The 15,461-nt window shown below is 43.9% G+C and overlaps 1 protein-coding gene across 2 annotated transcripts; it reads right to left on the reverse strand.

Moving 5' to 3' along the window:
- Positions 1–253: 253 nt before the first annotated feature.
- Positions 254–15,001, reverse strand: nr1h5 (nuclear receptor subfamily 1, group H, member 5). Of its 2 annotated transcripts, none has more exons than XM_042097113.1 (11): positions 14,888–15,001; positions 10,458–10,595; positions 8,002–8,361; positions 7,266–7,406; positions 3,579–3,724; positions 2,890–2,985; positions 2,689–2,785; positions 2,287–2,403; positions 1,647–1,724; positions 1,306–1,419; positions 254–684 (listed from the first exon to the last, which is right to left on the reverse strand). In XM_042097113.1, the coding sequence occupies exons 2-11, from the start codon at positions 10,549–10,551 to the stop codon at positions 479–481; spliced, it is 1,449 nt and encodes a 482-aa protein (XP_041953047.1). In that variant the 5' UTR covers positions 10,552–10,595; positions 14,888–15,001; the 3' UTR covers positions 254–478. The 2 variants fall into 2 exon arrangements, with proteins under 2 accessions (XP_041953047.1, XP_041953048.1); XM_042097114.1 differs by lacking the exon at positions 14,888–15,001 and adding an exon at positions 14,799–14,883.
- Positions 15,002–15,461: the final 460 nt, after the last annotated feature.

Genomic DNA, 15,461 nt, shown 5'->3' on the forward strand with positions numbered 1-15,461 from the left:
CCGTGGGAGTGTTTGCCGATGTAAGTGTTTCACAGTTAAATAGACATTTTTGCAACACAACATTGAACCTCATGGGAACATCCTCGACCAGGTTAACCTCTACCTCTTTGTAAATAATGAGTAATTGCATTGGATCTAGATTGTTACTGGTTAACTACAGTGAGGGTGGGTTGGTTTTCAATCAACCCAACTATGAAGTCCATATGTGTGACAGATGCAGCAGAGCATAAACGATTAAAATGAATGGAAATTGTTGAAAATAAGTTTTTATTTGAGTCACATACTCATCACAACAATAAAAAAAAACATGCCCGCTAAACTGATTTGAAGATATTTATAAAATACTCTAAGTATACGTTTTGACTGGAAATAGTTTTTTTATGTACAGTACACACAAAGATTCACACAAAGATTCTGGCCAGTCTTTCATTCTCCTTCCCAAATTCTCTTATTATCCCTCTGTCTGTCTCCCTCCCACTCATGGCTGCATATGCCAGCTTTGCTGTTGCAGCATGGTAAGATGGTTGTGGCAGAGCGTCTGTAGCTCGGTCAGCCTTCCCAGCAGCCTGGCGAAATGTCGGGGGTCGCGACCTGGGCCCTGGTTGGAGCAGAGTCGAGACAGCAGGTCGAGAACAAGCTCCTGGAGGCTCTCCACACGATCCACCGCCCGCAGTAGAGGCCTGTCTACTCCCATAGCCCCGGGAGAGAAAACACAAGACAAGTGTGATTACCCTGTTGTCACAGAAATGTGCTGCTGAAATAGTGATGGTTGAGATATGTAACAATATGAAATATGTAAAACTGTCACATCACATTACGTGCCACTGGATGTTCTAATACTATACTGTATGCAGTGTCTCTGAGTTAATAACTGCATGCACAGGCAAGTACTAGGGTGAGAGGATTTAAACTGAACAGGAACAAGCCAATGTGAAAGCAGTTTGATACTGCCAATAATACCTCAAGTTTACTTTTGCTTCAGTTGAGCAGTGTGAACAGCAAGTGTGGGGGGGGGGGGGGGGGGGGGGCAGTAGCCCCCCACCCTACGAGCCTGTATGTAGGCCTAGTCTGCGATAATAACGGTGCACTGCGACCACATCACTGAGACGCCAGGTGCTGGGATCGTGGTCACAGATACTGTTTGTGGCAGGGTGGGGGAAGTTGCACTCCCACTGCACCATACGCAGTCATGTTGCAAATGAGTTTCTCACATGCAGGCAGCTAGATGCAAATGTGTAACACGTGTATACACACTTACTGTATTTTCACGAGCACCACAGAGTAATGTTGCAAAAATCTGCTCACCTGAGCACAGGATTGATATGGCCATGAGCAGTGCATACTCGGCCTCTGTGACTCCTAAAGATGCCATGCTGTGGAAGAAGTTCAGAACTGGTGCTAGCAAGTCCTCACTGGCCCCTGATGTTCAGACAAGTAAACAAAGAATAAATATGAAGTAATGTGATAACAAAGACAGATATGACCACCAATGCTTGTTATATTAACAGGCATTATGAGAAACTCTGATTGGTTTTCTGGAATGTCTCACAATGTAAATAGCATTGTCTTCTAACTTATTAGATCCTCCGCAAAAATCTTATCTGCAGTGTGTTCAAAAGGCATTGGGATATAAAGAGTTGTCTTACCTGAGACAGCATCATTGCTCACCATGTCTTTGGACTCTATGACCTTCATCCAACCATGGTTTGAGATGTTGATGTTCACTGGATAAAGAGCAGGGAGAAATCCCATCAGTATGAGTATTATCTATACATTTGTAAAAGTGTCCCATATATTATAATATATTCTTATACACTTCATGAGAATTCAAGCAGCATGGCTTGTAGTTCTTCTGCATAATACTTTTAGTCCACTGGGGGCAGTGACAGTCAGTTTTTCAGAGACACTACAGCAAACTGGTGATATTGTTTGAAAATGTGAAATTATTTCGTTTTTGTACAAAACAATCGTCTATGAGCAAATCAATATTTTCACGCCAAGTCCAGTCTCCTGGATTTAATTCTGTGCAAATGCAACATGCTGCCTCCTTGACATTTAAATAGAAGACATACTCCAGTTCTAAAGTTGTTATTTGTCCTCCCCAAGCCGCCCCTTGTCCAGTGCGGGCCAATATCCCTGCCAGCACAGACCCATTGCAAACCCATTGTCTGACCCTGGTCATGGATTCCAGTCAAAGGGACCACAAGTAAGAGACAAAACAGAGGTCCTTGTTGTGCTGAATGAAACTGAATATCCCCATTCAAATAAAGAAACGGGACTACAAACCTGCATTGCGAGTTGACGGGTTCTCTGTGAACTGCTGTGCAGCGAGCAGAAACATGACCTCAACAGAGGCATCGCAAAGAAGTGTGTTCTGGTCTGTACAGTCCAGTAACTCAAACCCTGAACACACCACATAACACATGTAACAAATGTATGTTAACACCGCCATTTATTCATTTATTTGTATCATTAAATATGTTATATACTCCATATGTTCTTATGTACTAGGGCCATGAGTTTTGTCTCCCTATCCTGCCTTTTTCTTTTGTAGCTTACTATCTCCTAAGCACTTTGTGACTCATTGGCAATAAGCACTATAGATAATATATACAGCTTTGTTACTTACGCATCTGTTGGTGAGGTACCAAAAAGCATGTAATGAACTATGAGTGGTTCTTTACTTACCAGGTACACTCTTGAGGAACAGGAGGAGCCTCTGACACTGAGAAGAGGTCAGATCACTCATTTTGTCCCCATGTCCCATGCTCAGCCACTCCGATACCTGCACAAAGGTATACGTCTGTGCTGCTTTAAAAAGTCTAAGACCAAAGCTGAATCATGATAATGTTATAAATGTGATAATAGTGATGTAAGTTGATTACCTACCCTATATTGCACATTATCTTGCGTCCTGTACCGACGATGGGACTCTACAATTCTGTCTAGTATACACTTCTGGTCTCTTGATAACCCAGAGGGCACCTGCAGACATATGATTTTAATTTTAATCATACAACATCACTCCAAATAGACATTCACAATGGACAGGCTAGCATGCAGTAGCCAGAAATTTAGACTCAATATCTGACTTCCACCGTTGTGCCCTTGAGAAAGCCACTTAACCCAGAGTTGCTCCGGGGACAGTGGCCCTTATAATTGACATATGCAAGTTGCTTTGGATAAAAGTGTCTGCTAAATTAATGTAAATGTAAAACATACTGCTCATATAGATACATAAACTTCATATAGCTCCTGGAGAATACTGGGCCTCTCCACCATTTCTACAGAACTGAGAACAGAATGCTCCGTTCTGTGATTAAAGGATTTCAGAACACACAGACAGGTGGAGCAACTGGGGACGAGGAGAGGTGTTGAAAACCCAGTAACAACCTGAAAAGAATGAAGACTTGCCAGCATCAACACATACACTTGTACACACACACACACACACACACACACATACATGCATGAACACACAGCACACATACACACACACACACACACACACACACACACACACAAACACAAACACACACACGTCACATCAGGAGAAGAGTGTGTGGCTGTGTCTGTACCCGTGCTGCTAGTCTGCTGGTGGAGCTGACCGCGCGTCCCTCGGAGCTGTCGTCCTCCTCGGCGGCGTGGCTGGAGCCCAGGCCTCCCTTGTGCTTGCTGCCCTTCCTCAGCCTCTTCGACTGGCACTGCACCTCTGTCAGCAGACCTGAGGAGGAGCCACAGACAGGGCTCAACAGCACTGCCTTCTCTCTCTCTCTCTCTCTTTCTTTCTCTCTCTACCTCTCTCACTCTCTCTCACTCTCTCTTTCTTTCTCTCTCTACCTCTCTCACTCTCTCTTTCATTCTCTCTCCCTCTCTTTTTCTTTCTCTCTCTACCTCTCTCTCTCTCTCTTTCATTCTCTCTCCCTCTCTTTTTCTTTCTCTCCCTCTTTCTCTCTCACACACACACACTCTCACTTGCTCTCTCATAATATATGTGCGTGTGTGTGTGTGTACTATTTCTCACTGGGTTTAATAGAAATATTGAAATATATACAGTACAGTGGGGGAAATAAGTATTGAACGTGTTAACATTGTTTTCAGTAAATATTAGTTTTTCTCGATCACTTTAATGCTTGTGTCAACTCTGACATCAAAACAATTACATTTTTTTCTTGATCGCTTTAATGCTTGCATCAACTCTGACATCACATTGTCAAAACAGTTAACACACAGGTCTAAACAGAATCACTCTGGCCAAAATGACACATGTAACACTCTCAAAACATTTAAAACACACAGAAAAAGCCAATTTTGCCTTGAAACAACACAACTTGAAGTCAAATCACTGTTCGCTTTCAATCAATCAGTACACACTGCACAACAAAATGCAAAACACCGGCCTCAAAATGCCAGGAGTTTCAGCCTTCATTTTTGCTATGTCTGTTCCATTTTTTCTATTTTTTCTGGTATCAGAAAAACTGTAAAAAGACTAAATGTGTTGAATAAAAATGAATTGTATTCATTCTTCTCAAGATGTAACTGTCATTGACATGTAAGACCTACAGTAAGCACCTGGACAAGAGACATTTCATTGAACTACATTTTTCACTGAAATAGACTGACAGTAAACACCTTTTGTATTTTTTCCTTCACCAAATAGGCAGTAGAGTACACTGCTTTCTGCCCAGACCCATACTTGCAAATAGCAACACAGAACAGACATGGTATCTCTTATTGATAATGAATGATTGCTGATTGAAGAATTGTGCAGAGGAGTTTCACACAGGTGTATGAGACTCAGACGTATGCAAGGAATCTCTATTACTTGTGAATAGATGTTTTCCTTTTGTTTAGCACAGGGAAACCAATAGAGTTTGGGGTCTTTGAATGACATCTGTGTTAACTGTTTTGCAAAAGGGTGTGAGAAATGTGTGAACCCAATGAAAACGTGTGAGCACATTTGCAAGAGATGACTTCTGCTGCGCAAAAAAGGTGTTAATGAATACCAAGTGGATCCCAGTTTCTTTAAGCAGGTCAAAGCAATCAAGAAAAACTGTATTTCCAATGAGGCTATTCACTTACTCATCTCACTCTCACTCACTCATCTACACATAAAAAAAGACACAGGAAAAAAGTATTGTAAAATACTTTGTGGTTTGTAATGTCAGCTTCATGACATTTCCTGTATGAAGAAACTAATCAGTCGCAGTATTCAGGTGTGATTTTGGTCCATTCTTCTAAACAGATGGTCTTTATCTTGAAGACTCCAGGGGGCCCTCTTGTGAATTCTGATCTATAGTTCCTTCCCCACATGTTCAATTGGATTTAGGTCATGGGCTTGATTTTTTTTCTCTGAAACCAGTTTCCTTTGCTGTATGCTTTGGATCGTTGTCCAGCTGGAAGGTCTACCCATGTCTCATCCTCATCATCCTCAAAAATCACTCCAATCATGATACCTCCACCTCCAAACTTCACTGTTGGAATAGTATTTTAGGGTGATGTGCAGTGCCATTTCTCCTCCAAACATGGTGCGTAGAATGACAGGCAAAAAGTTACATTTTGCTCTTGTCTGACCAGACTACATTCTCTCAATATTTTGCAGGCTTGTACAAAAGTTGTGTAGCAAACTTTAAACAAGCTTCAACATGTTTTTCTTCAGTAATGGAGTTGTGAGGGGTGAGCGTGCATAGAGGCCATGGCAATGGAGTGCATTGCCTATGATTTTCTCTGTAACAATTGTACCTGCTGCCTCCAAGTCTTTCTGGAGCTTTCTCCGAGTGGTCCTTGGCACTTGGGCTACTCTTTTGACTATCCTTCTGACTCCTTTGTCAGGAATCATGCAAGGAGCCCCTGTGTGGGGGTGGTTGGAAATATATCTGTAACCAGTTCCATTGATATGTTTGCAGCAATAAAGTTGTGAAAGTCTTGGGAGAGATTTGCTTCTGCCCATCATGAGATGTTTCTTGTGTGACACCTTAGTAACAAAAAAGCCGTTTATAGCCCATCAATATGTACTAACCCTAAATAATATTTATTTGCACAGATAGGAGGTATAACTACTTTCTAACAACTTACAGATTTCAACTGGTTCTTACTTTTTCTTTTTCCTGTTTCATTTCACTTTATTACACATAACTTTACTTTTGGATTTCTTTATATGATTCCTGAGTTAATACTAATGTCTGGTGAAAAAATGTGAATAGCCTCATTGGAAATATGCTTACTGAAAAATTGGTGACATGTTCAGTGCTCATTTCCCCCACTGTAACTGTCTTTCCACCTCTAATGTTCCCATTTAAGATGTTTTTGGTCTTTCAGCATCCAGTGAGCTGACGTTCAGTTGCAGTTATTTATTGAAAACTCTTGAGACCTTCACTGAAAAAGTGATTCAACAACATAGAGTTATTCTACCTTATAGACCAACTGCCGAGATGTGCCTATTCTTAGACCGAGTTGCATCTTTTTAATAGAAGGTAGGCTATATTTATCCTGCATCATGTACAGTATGCACCTTCTTGTCGAGAAAATGGGGGACATTATGGAAAGCAGTAAACATGGTTCTCAGTGGAGGTGGATCTGTTCATTTGCATCACAATGAGAACATTATAAGAACCTACCCGTGCCGGTGCTCACAATCTCTACAGTTTACAGTGCCAATGAAATGCCATGCTCCTGGGCATACAGCACTAAAGCAGGTAATGACTAGGATTAGCTGACTCAGTTTATGAAGCTGTTTATGGCGGATAAAAACAACAAAAAAATAAAGTGTCGGTCACTCAGTCTCTGCAGACAAACTTTTCCTTATCTGGTCACAGCCAGGGATGGGCAAAAATACATCAAAATGTTTTTTGTTTTTTTATAAAATATCAAATAAAATATCTGTCTACTGAATCTATTGCTTCATCAGTACACTGACTTAAATGGACAGTGTTTGAGAGCAACAGCTTTTCTCTGCCTACAAATGGGCAAATGACTAGGTCAGCACCAGTCAGAGGCTACATTCATTGTTTTGCACTTTTAAGATATCATCACTTCGCCAAAAGTATTGGTTTTACCAAAAAAATTTGCCAGTATTTCCCATTACCAAAAATACACACCTATAAAGTATTTTGATGCAAAAATTAGGTCATTTTCTTTAACCCAATAAAATACAAACCACTATTTTGTATTTGAAATACATATTCATATTCATGTATCATAAATACTGCCCATCCCTGGTCCTAGCCAACCAACAAAACCAGCCCACCCACCCCACCCCCACTCACACTCAGCCAGCATGCCCACGGCGCGGCACTTCCTCAGCCGGCAGTCCTGGCACTTCCGGCGCATGTACATGTCCATCTCGCAGGCCCCGCCACTCTTGCAGCGGTACACCGCCTTCTTGGTTACGCTGCGCCTGAAGAAGCCTACACACACAGGCCACAGGAGGACACCCACTCAGTGGTCAAGCTCATGTTTGTGTACTTAACGCAACATTAGCTTCAGGCAGGAGCACATTATCTAAACATAGGTAAGACAGTTGAGTTTGATATTACTTTATTACTCACACAACTCACGTAATGGTCTGACTATTATGACTGACGAAATGACTGTCACACCATTTTGTGGCTGACGTTTGCCCCCCTCATAGGTGAGGATGTTGCAGTGGTACCCTGAGGCCTTATGCAACATTATGTTCAGTTAGGGAAACATTATCTTGATTGTTTGACATTACTCTAATAAGCGATGCATCTTCATAAATCTCAAAATACGGGAAATATGGTTTTCCAGTGTAGCTCTGTAGTGTAAAACACAAAGTTTGCAATTGCACAAGCAAATACTCATATACAGTGCCTATAAAAAAGTTTTCACCCCCTTGGATATTTTCCCCTTTTATTGCTTTTATAAATGGGAAAATATCCAGGGTGGTGAATACCAGTACTTTTTATAGGCAACCCTTAACCCTTAATGTTCTGTCTATTATGACTGACAAAATGACCGTCACACCATGTTGTGTCTGACCTTTGCACCCCTCGCAGGTGAGGGCGTTGTAGTGGTACCCTGAGGCCTTGTCCCCACACACCACACACAGCTCATCCTGGCCCCTCACCCGAGCCCCTGGGCCCAGCCGGGGCCTCTTCATCAGGGGGTGCCCAGCCAGCATGGCCCGTCCCTGGGCCGGCACCACCTCCAGCTCGGGGTCACAGCTGAAGTCGGGGCCCTGGGGGCTGCAGGAGTAGGGCATGCTGCAGGGCTGGGTGGCCGGAGGACCGTAGACGGAGAACTGGACGTTGACGGGGTTGTACTGCTGCTGGCCGAACGGAAACGGAGCCTGGAGCTCGGACTCCTGGAAAGAGTAACCCAGCGGATCCACAAGGACATCTGCGGGGGGAGGGGGGGGGGGGCAGAACTGAGACGTGAAGGCCAGCCGGACCCCAAGCGGAGGAAGACAAATGCTATTTATCAACAGTCAAACTGGTTTAGAGTCCAACTGCATTTCAGGAATGTTGATCCCTGTCCGAAGCCCTTTGCGTGATTCATGCCTTATTTAATGTCTGTTATGGTCCTTTGGGGACCTAATAAAAAAAGTGGGGAGCGAGACCTTGTGAACAAAATTTGACTTTGGAAACAGGATGCAGCTGAGAGGTTAGAGAGGTTGTTTATGGTTTTATTTTTCTTTCATAGTCCTCGCTTTCCTTTCCTCTCTCTTTTTCTCTATTTCTCTCTCTCTCTCTCTCTGTGTATGTGTGTGTGTGTGGATGTGGAGGTGGATGTGGATGTGCGTGCGTATGTGTGTATGTGTGTGTGTGTGTGTGTGTGTGTGTGTGTGTGTGTGCGTGCGTGCGTGCGTGCGTGCGTGCGTGCGTGCGTGCATGTGTGCATGTGTGTTAGGGGGTAATCTGAAATGAATGAGGCCTGACAGGCATCTCTGGCCATTTGGGGATAGGAGCTTGGAGCAGGGCTGCACTCTGAGAGCCACATCTCCACTGGGGGAACACATGTCACCGCTGGACGGACTTCTGACAAACATCTGCATGGCGAAGGAAGGTGTCATTCAGAGGTTTCCAGGCCCTCGCAAGCACAAGGGGATCAATGTGGTTCTCCCATCACTGCACTCCGTCACAGGCATTAGTCTAGTCACTGCAGTCCAGGCCACAGACAGCAGCCCAGAGATGAAGGCTGATATAATGCAGTGATTGATCCAGATGTCAAATTATAGTGCATGATTTAATAGCACTGAGACTATGGGACGATCATAAAGAAGGAAACGTGCCTCCATTAGGTACATAAGAGGACACACAGAGCGCTGTTTATTTGGGATTACTGTCAATACCACAAGATATCCTAGTAAGCTATGTAATCTCTTTCAAATGCCTTCAGATGACCTTTTAGTTTTAATGATCCCCCCAGAACTGATTTGGTAAGTATTGAAGTATTTCACACATGTTTTTAACTTAATGGTATTTTTCCACTCTCTCTCTCTCTCTCTCTCTCTCTCTCTCTCTCAGCACTATTGTCCCTCTTCTACATCTATCCATCAATGCATCCACACTCCCTTTGCAACGGTGCATCTTCTCCTCTCCTTTGTCCCTCTCTCCCTCTCTCCCCAACACTTATTCTGTCCCTCACAGATGTTTTCTGTCCTAGCAAAACACACAGCCCTGCTCTCAAGCTACGTGCGTATGCAAGTGTGTGTGTGTGAGCAATTGAGTGTGAAAGTGCCTAAGTGTATGTATGTGTGTGTGTGTGTGTGTGTGTGTGTGTGTGTGTGTGTGTGTGTGTGTGTGTGTGTGTGTGTGTGTGTGTGTGTGTGTGTGTGTGTGAGAGAGAGAGAGAGAGAGAGAGAGAGAGAGAGAGAGAGAGAGAGAGAGAGAGAGAGAGAGAGAGAGACCCTGTGCTCATGTCTGTTTGTAAACGTTGGGGGAACAATGTAAACACTCCCGCAGGAAAAACAGCATCATTGCATCTACTTCACCAACCCCCCCATGGTGAAGAGTTTGCTAAGCAACAGAGGAATTTCATGAAGATGCAGTGATTTACAGACAAAAAGGTATTTTGCTACCATAGAGAGGGTGGTCTAGCCATCCCACTGATGGAGGGATAAAGGATGGATACATCTAAGCACATGGAGCTGGATAGAATTAATGAAGAACTACACAATTGGATGGAAAGATAAACAGAAGACTGGATGAAAGGATGAGCAGATTGACAGGAAAACAAGTTAGACAGACTGCTTATGTAACTGATTGATTAATGAGGGATGGAGGTCCAAATAGGCAGAGATAAATGGATGGTGAAGTGTGATGGCAAAACAATAAGAGATAAACAGCACATAAACAGATGATGGATGGATGACCAAAATGGAAGACAGATGAATAGAGTGGAGTGGATGGGAAAAGAAAGCAATGGACACAGTGGTCTTTTAGTGTGCTGTTGTATCGCAGGGTGATTTGTGGGTGTCTGTGAGAGTCCCTGACCGTAGTACTGCAGTGGCTCTGAGAGGCTGTAGCCGTCGGAGGAGAGGTAGCCCCCGGCTGACATGGCCATCTCTGCTTCGGTCCACTCCCTCATCTGGACACCTGAGGCTCCTGCCTGCTGGGCTCACACGTCTGGGCCTAGAGGAAGATATACACACGCACATACGCACCCAGACACGCATGCACACACACACACCCAGACACACAGGCACACACACACCCAGGCACACATGCATACACACACCCAGACACACATGCACACACACACCCAGACACACAGGCACACACACACCCAGACACACATGCACACACACATGATCAGAATTGTTTTCTGAAGCATCTTGCATCTGTTTGCAGTAATGATGGAAGTTACGACGGGTGTGCAGGCTGTGTTGGAGTAGTTTGGTGGAGCTCTCACTACATCTGTCTCAGCACAGACGCCATGCTGGACGCCATGTTGCCAGACACACACACACACACACACACACACACACACACACACACACACTCATGCACACATATACACACACACACACACACAAGTGATTTGTGAGATAGCGTTTTTAATCTAATATTCTTCCAGTCCAATTTGCAAGGCTTTAACAATGAGGAAACAGATTGTATACTTGTATTGTATTGTATACAAATCAAACACACTCTCTGACACACTCATGACAAGTCTTATGAGACGGAAGCATCTGTTAAACAAACACATGTGAATACTGACATCAGGGACATCACACAAAACAAAAGTAATAAATTCATATTAAGACTGTGGAAATGGGAATATGATCATAGAATGTGGATTATTCGATGAAGATTCTGTCTCTGTCTCTTCCTGCTAATAAATGAGTATGTTTTAAGGCATGTGTGTGTGTGTGTGTGTGTGTGTGTGTGTGTGTGTGTGTGTGTGTGTGCCTGTGCATGCAGGCATGTGTGCTTCAAGAGATGCATGTGTATGTGCATCTGTGTGTGTGTGTGTGTGTGTGTGTGTGTGTGTGTGCGCGCCACAGCCTCTCCTCTGGGAGTTGTACATGAAAAGCGGCTGGGAGATGCTGAGTGTGAGAATGAGGCAGGCGCAAGGCCGCGGGGCCCCGGTCCAAGCAGCTGCTCTGGCCCTTGTGCTTTCATGTAAAGAGCACATCCCCTGGAGACCCCTCAGGTTCGGCCCTCAGGGAGCCGCCCGTCCCCACCAGCGAGCAGCTGAGACATTACTGCCCACCTGAGTCTGCATGGTCTTAGCACTCCCCCAGCCCTCATTCACAGATGACACAAATGCTCAAAGTCAGAGGCATTGCTTTGCAAACCCTCGCCCCCAGAGTGAGACTTTTGATTTTATTCATATTAGTTCTAGGTCTACTTCCAATTCCAACATTTATGTTCTCAAAGATTCTGCCTACTGTGGAAGTTTAAACCAACCACAGATATCCTATTCTACACCTCCTCTGAATGTAGCAATAATAAAACCAATATGCTATGTTTGTCATATTGCCAGAGACAAAATCTTCTACATAAAGCAAAACAATTAGAATAAATGCATCCAATGCAAATGTATGGCCGTGATTGGGATATTTACTGGATGTTTTTCCGAGTTGGTTTCCTTTTTTCCCCATTCCCTGGTTGGATGTAGCCGGCTGCAGTTTGGCCAGTCCAATGGCAGACTATGAGAAAGTGAGGTGATCATCTCATGGCTGGAGCTCTGAAGTAGCTTGTTTACACTGACTCTGTTTGCCATGGTGGTGTTTGTCCTGCAGTTAATATTTTACACACTGATAGTTTAGGATTTAGGAGTCTCACCTCCCCCAGGGATTTGACCAGGGTACGAGACTCAAACGGGTCCAGTATGTCTCTCTCTCTCTCTGTGAGTGTGTGTGTGTGTGTCTGTGTGTGTGTGTGTGTGTGTGTGTGTCTGTGTCACACTGAGGACATTCCTAATCTGACTTTTTTCCCTATAATTCCTCAGATCTTCGCTTCAATACAACATTGGTCGCCTGCCATTATATAAAAATTGTAAATCTATACTGTAGGCCTATGTGTATTTTGCTTGACTTGTGTACAAATGTCAGTGTTTTATTGTGATTACAGTACCTTCCACCCTCTCAGCAGTGACATTTCAACTACACAACACAGGGTTCAGAGGTCAAATGTTGAGTGTTGTCTTTAGTGTTGAAATTAGGGAGAATATCTGCACTTCAGGATCCCTAGAGGGATACTGTTGTTTGTTATTCAAGCAGTCCATCTTTGGCTGTGATCTCCTCATAAGTGATTAAAAAAGAAGGGAACCCCTGCAATCATTTAGCCCAAGCTGTACCTCACACAGGGTGAGAAACAGCAGATTCATTTTGACCAAGCGCTGTAAGCCATCACTGATGGAGCATTTTTCATTATGAAGAGTAACAGTGTTCTATGGGTTTCATGTTCAGCATCTGATTGTACAGACTGTATGAATCTATTTTGTTTTTTAATGAAAGGGAAGGGAGAGGGGAGAGGGAAGGGGGGAGGTTGAGGTAGATGTCCCTGATCGGCTGCTGTGCTTAACACTCTGAGACAGCTCTGTGTGCTGCCTCTGTCAGGCTCAGGCTCTCTCTCTCTCTCTCTCTCTCTCTCTCTCTCTCTCTCTCTCTCTCTCTCTCTCTCTCTCTCTCTCTCTCTCTCACTCTTTCCCATTCCCATCCATCCATCCTTGTCCTCTTGGCAGCTTTTAACATGTGACAGTTTACATGCTGCTCGCCAGTGGCTCTGCTCTCTGATAGCAGCGTATTTACAGATGCAAACAGGAAACAAACCCTCAGATTTGGAGTGGCCTTGGGAGGGGGGTGGGGGGCAGTGTGTGTGTGTGTGTGTGTGTGTGTGTGTGTGTGCTGAAGAGGGAATGGGGGAGGGTGGGGGTCCGGAGTGCAAAGACCAATACCATCAGTTTTGGCACAGGAACGGGGATCTACCATCAGTTTTGGCTCAGAAAGGGGGATTGACAGGAAATTATGTCAACATACAGTATCAGCAATTTGTCTTAAACCACAAAGTGAAAGTCTTCACAATCTGTTAGGATTTCTGAATAAGCTGGATAAATCATATAGCCCACAGATACATCATATGCAGTATGGTGATGTGATGTGTCATCTGCTGATGGCATAGAGCACAGAGGAGGTGTGCCGCCAAGGTGGCTGTAACGGTCCTATATAACACCGAGAGCAGCCAGACAGGACTGCAGGTAAACACAGGATTTATTTATCAGCTCGCACATGGAAACAGTCAGGAGCTCTGCCACTCATTATCAGGATGAAAAAAACACATTACTATAATCAGTGGCCCTAAAGTCTCCTAATCGGCCTCTGCCCTTGAAAATGACCCTTTTACAGCAGGTCTAGGGTAGTACCTGACCCACAAGAGATGCCCATCCTGCAACCTGCACACAACCTATCACTGGGTTACTGACCCCTATTCATTACACCACTTTAACGTGAGCCACTGCAACCTGAAGTCATTGTGTTTATAGGCAATTAGATTAGTGCTGCCAAAGCGATCAGCGGGTAATCTCATCGCCACCTAATGTGTAGGTGTAATGTGTTGAATAGATGCCTTTGCATAGAAAATGCTATCTCAAGTTGGCGTACGACAAACTAAAGCATCTAAGACATCATCTCCAGGAGGCAAACAATGATCAAACTAACATTGTAAACACTGTAAACATTTACAATACATTATAAACACTGTAAACATTTACAATATATTATAAAGTAATAGCTTCTCTTTAGTGTCATAAATCTGATCACCAAAAAGGATTATGACAACCACAGACAGATTTTTGTGTCATGAACCTGAAGAGTAACTGAAAAGTAGCCAATCTCTACAAGTGATAAAGTTAATTAGGTAACACATGTATAAGTATAAGTAAGTGTACTCTTTTGATCCCGTGAGGGAAATTTGGTCTCTGCATTTATCCCAATCTGTGAATTAGTGAAACACACTCAGCACACAGTGAACACACAGTGAGGTGAAGCACACACTAATCCCGGCGCAGTGAGCTGCCTGCAACAACAGCGGTGCTCGGGGAGCAGTGAGGGGTTAGGTGCCTTGCTCAAGGGCACTTCAGCCGTGCCTACTGGTTGGGGTTCGAACCAGCAACCCTCCGCTTAGAAGTCCGAAGCGGTAACCAGTAGACAACGGCATCACCCTCATCTCAATTTACATTACAAGTACATTTAGCTCCACATTACTCCATAATCATAAATATCATCACGTGATGCAATACTGGGACCATTACCTTAGAAACAAAACATTTTAACGACATCTTAATGATGACTTGTAATACCACTTAATATGCAAAGTCTTTGTACATACCAACAATCTAATGTTGAAAGCTGTCTGGTGAACGACTTCCAGAGGAATGTAAGAGATTGCTAGGCAGTAGGAGATTGCTATGCACTTACCGTGATCTGCTGTCCAGAGTGGTCACTCTCCCAGTATCCTCTTGATTTTCCTCCTCTTACATTTGTAATGTTGACTGCAGTCCAACCTCTGTTATCCTACTCTTGCCAAACACACACGCACACACACACACGCGCACACACACACACGCGCACACGCACACACACACACACACACACACACACACACACACACACACACACACACACACACACACACACACACACACGCACACACGCACACGCACACACACCAAGAGAGAACAAACAGTACTCCCTCTCAAACAGAAACCACTCATGCTTGTATCTCAAATCTTTCAGTATATTTTTAACAGCCCAATTTGCCGCCATTGGATAAAAAATCTTTTCACAACCCGACTCAGGATTAAGACCAGAATACTCATCACTAGTCCCTCTCACTTAATGATATCAGCTCAACACAGTCCGTATGCAAACTTCTTCACTTGATATGTTTATGACAGAGTGGGATTTGATATGGAATTTACCCCAAACTGAGTGGGCTGTGTACAGAACTGCTGTACAGGATCTCGCATCCCCAGGATAGTTGACGTTTCCC

Source organism: Alosa sapidissima, chromosome 7 (genome assembly GCF_018492685.1).
Source record: "Alosa sapidissima isolate fAloSap1 chromosome 7, fAloSap1.pri, whole genome shotgun sequence".
Taxonomy (NCBI): Eukaryota; Metazoa; Chordata; class Actinopteri; order Clupeiformes; family Clupeidae; genus Alosa; species Alosa sapidissima.

Bases quoted from the DNA above. Each gene is read 5' to 3' on its own strand.
- nr1h5 (XM_042097113.1), bottom strand. From the start codon at position 10,551: ATGAGGGAGTGGACCGAAGCAGAGATGGCCATGTCAGCCGGGGGCTAC. The intron at 3,725-7,265 runs GTGAGTGGGGGT...GCTCCTCCTCAG, and splicing joins CGTGGGCATGCTGGCTGAGT to GTCTGCTGACAGAGGTGCAG. The intron at 685-1,305 runs GTGAGCAGATTT...CTATGGGAGTAG, and splicing joins CATATCAATCCTGTGCTCAG to ACAGGCCTCTACTGCGGGCG.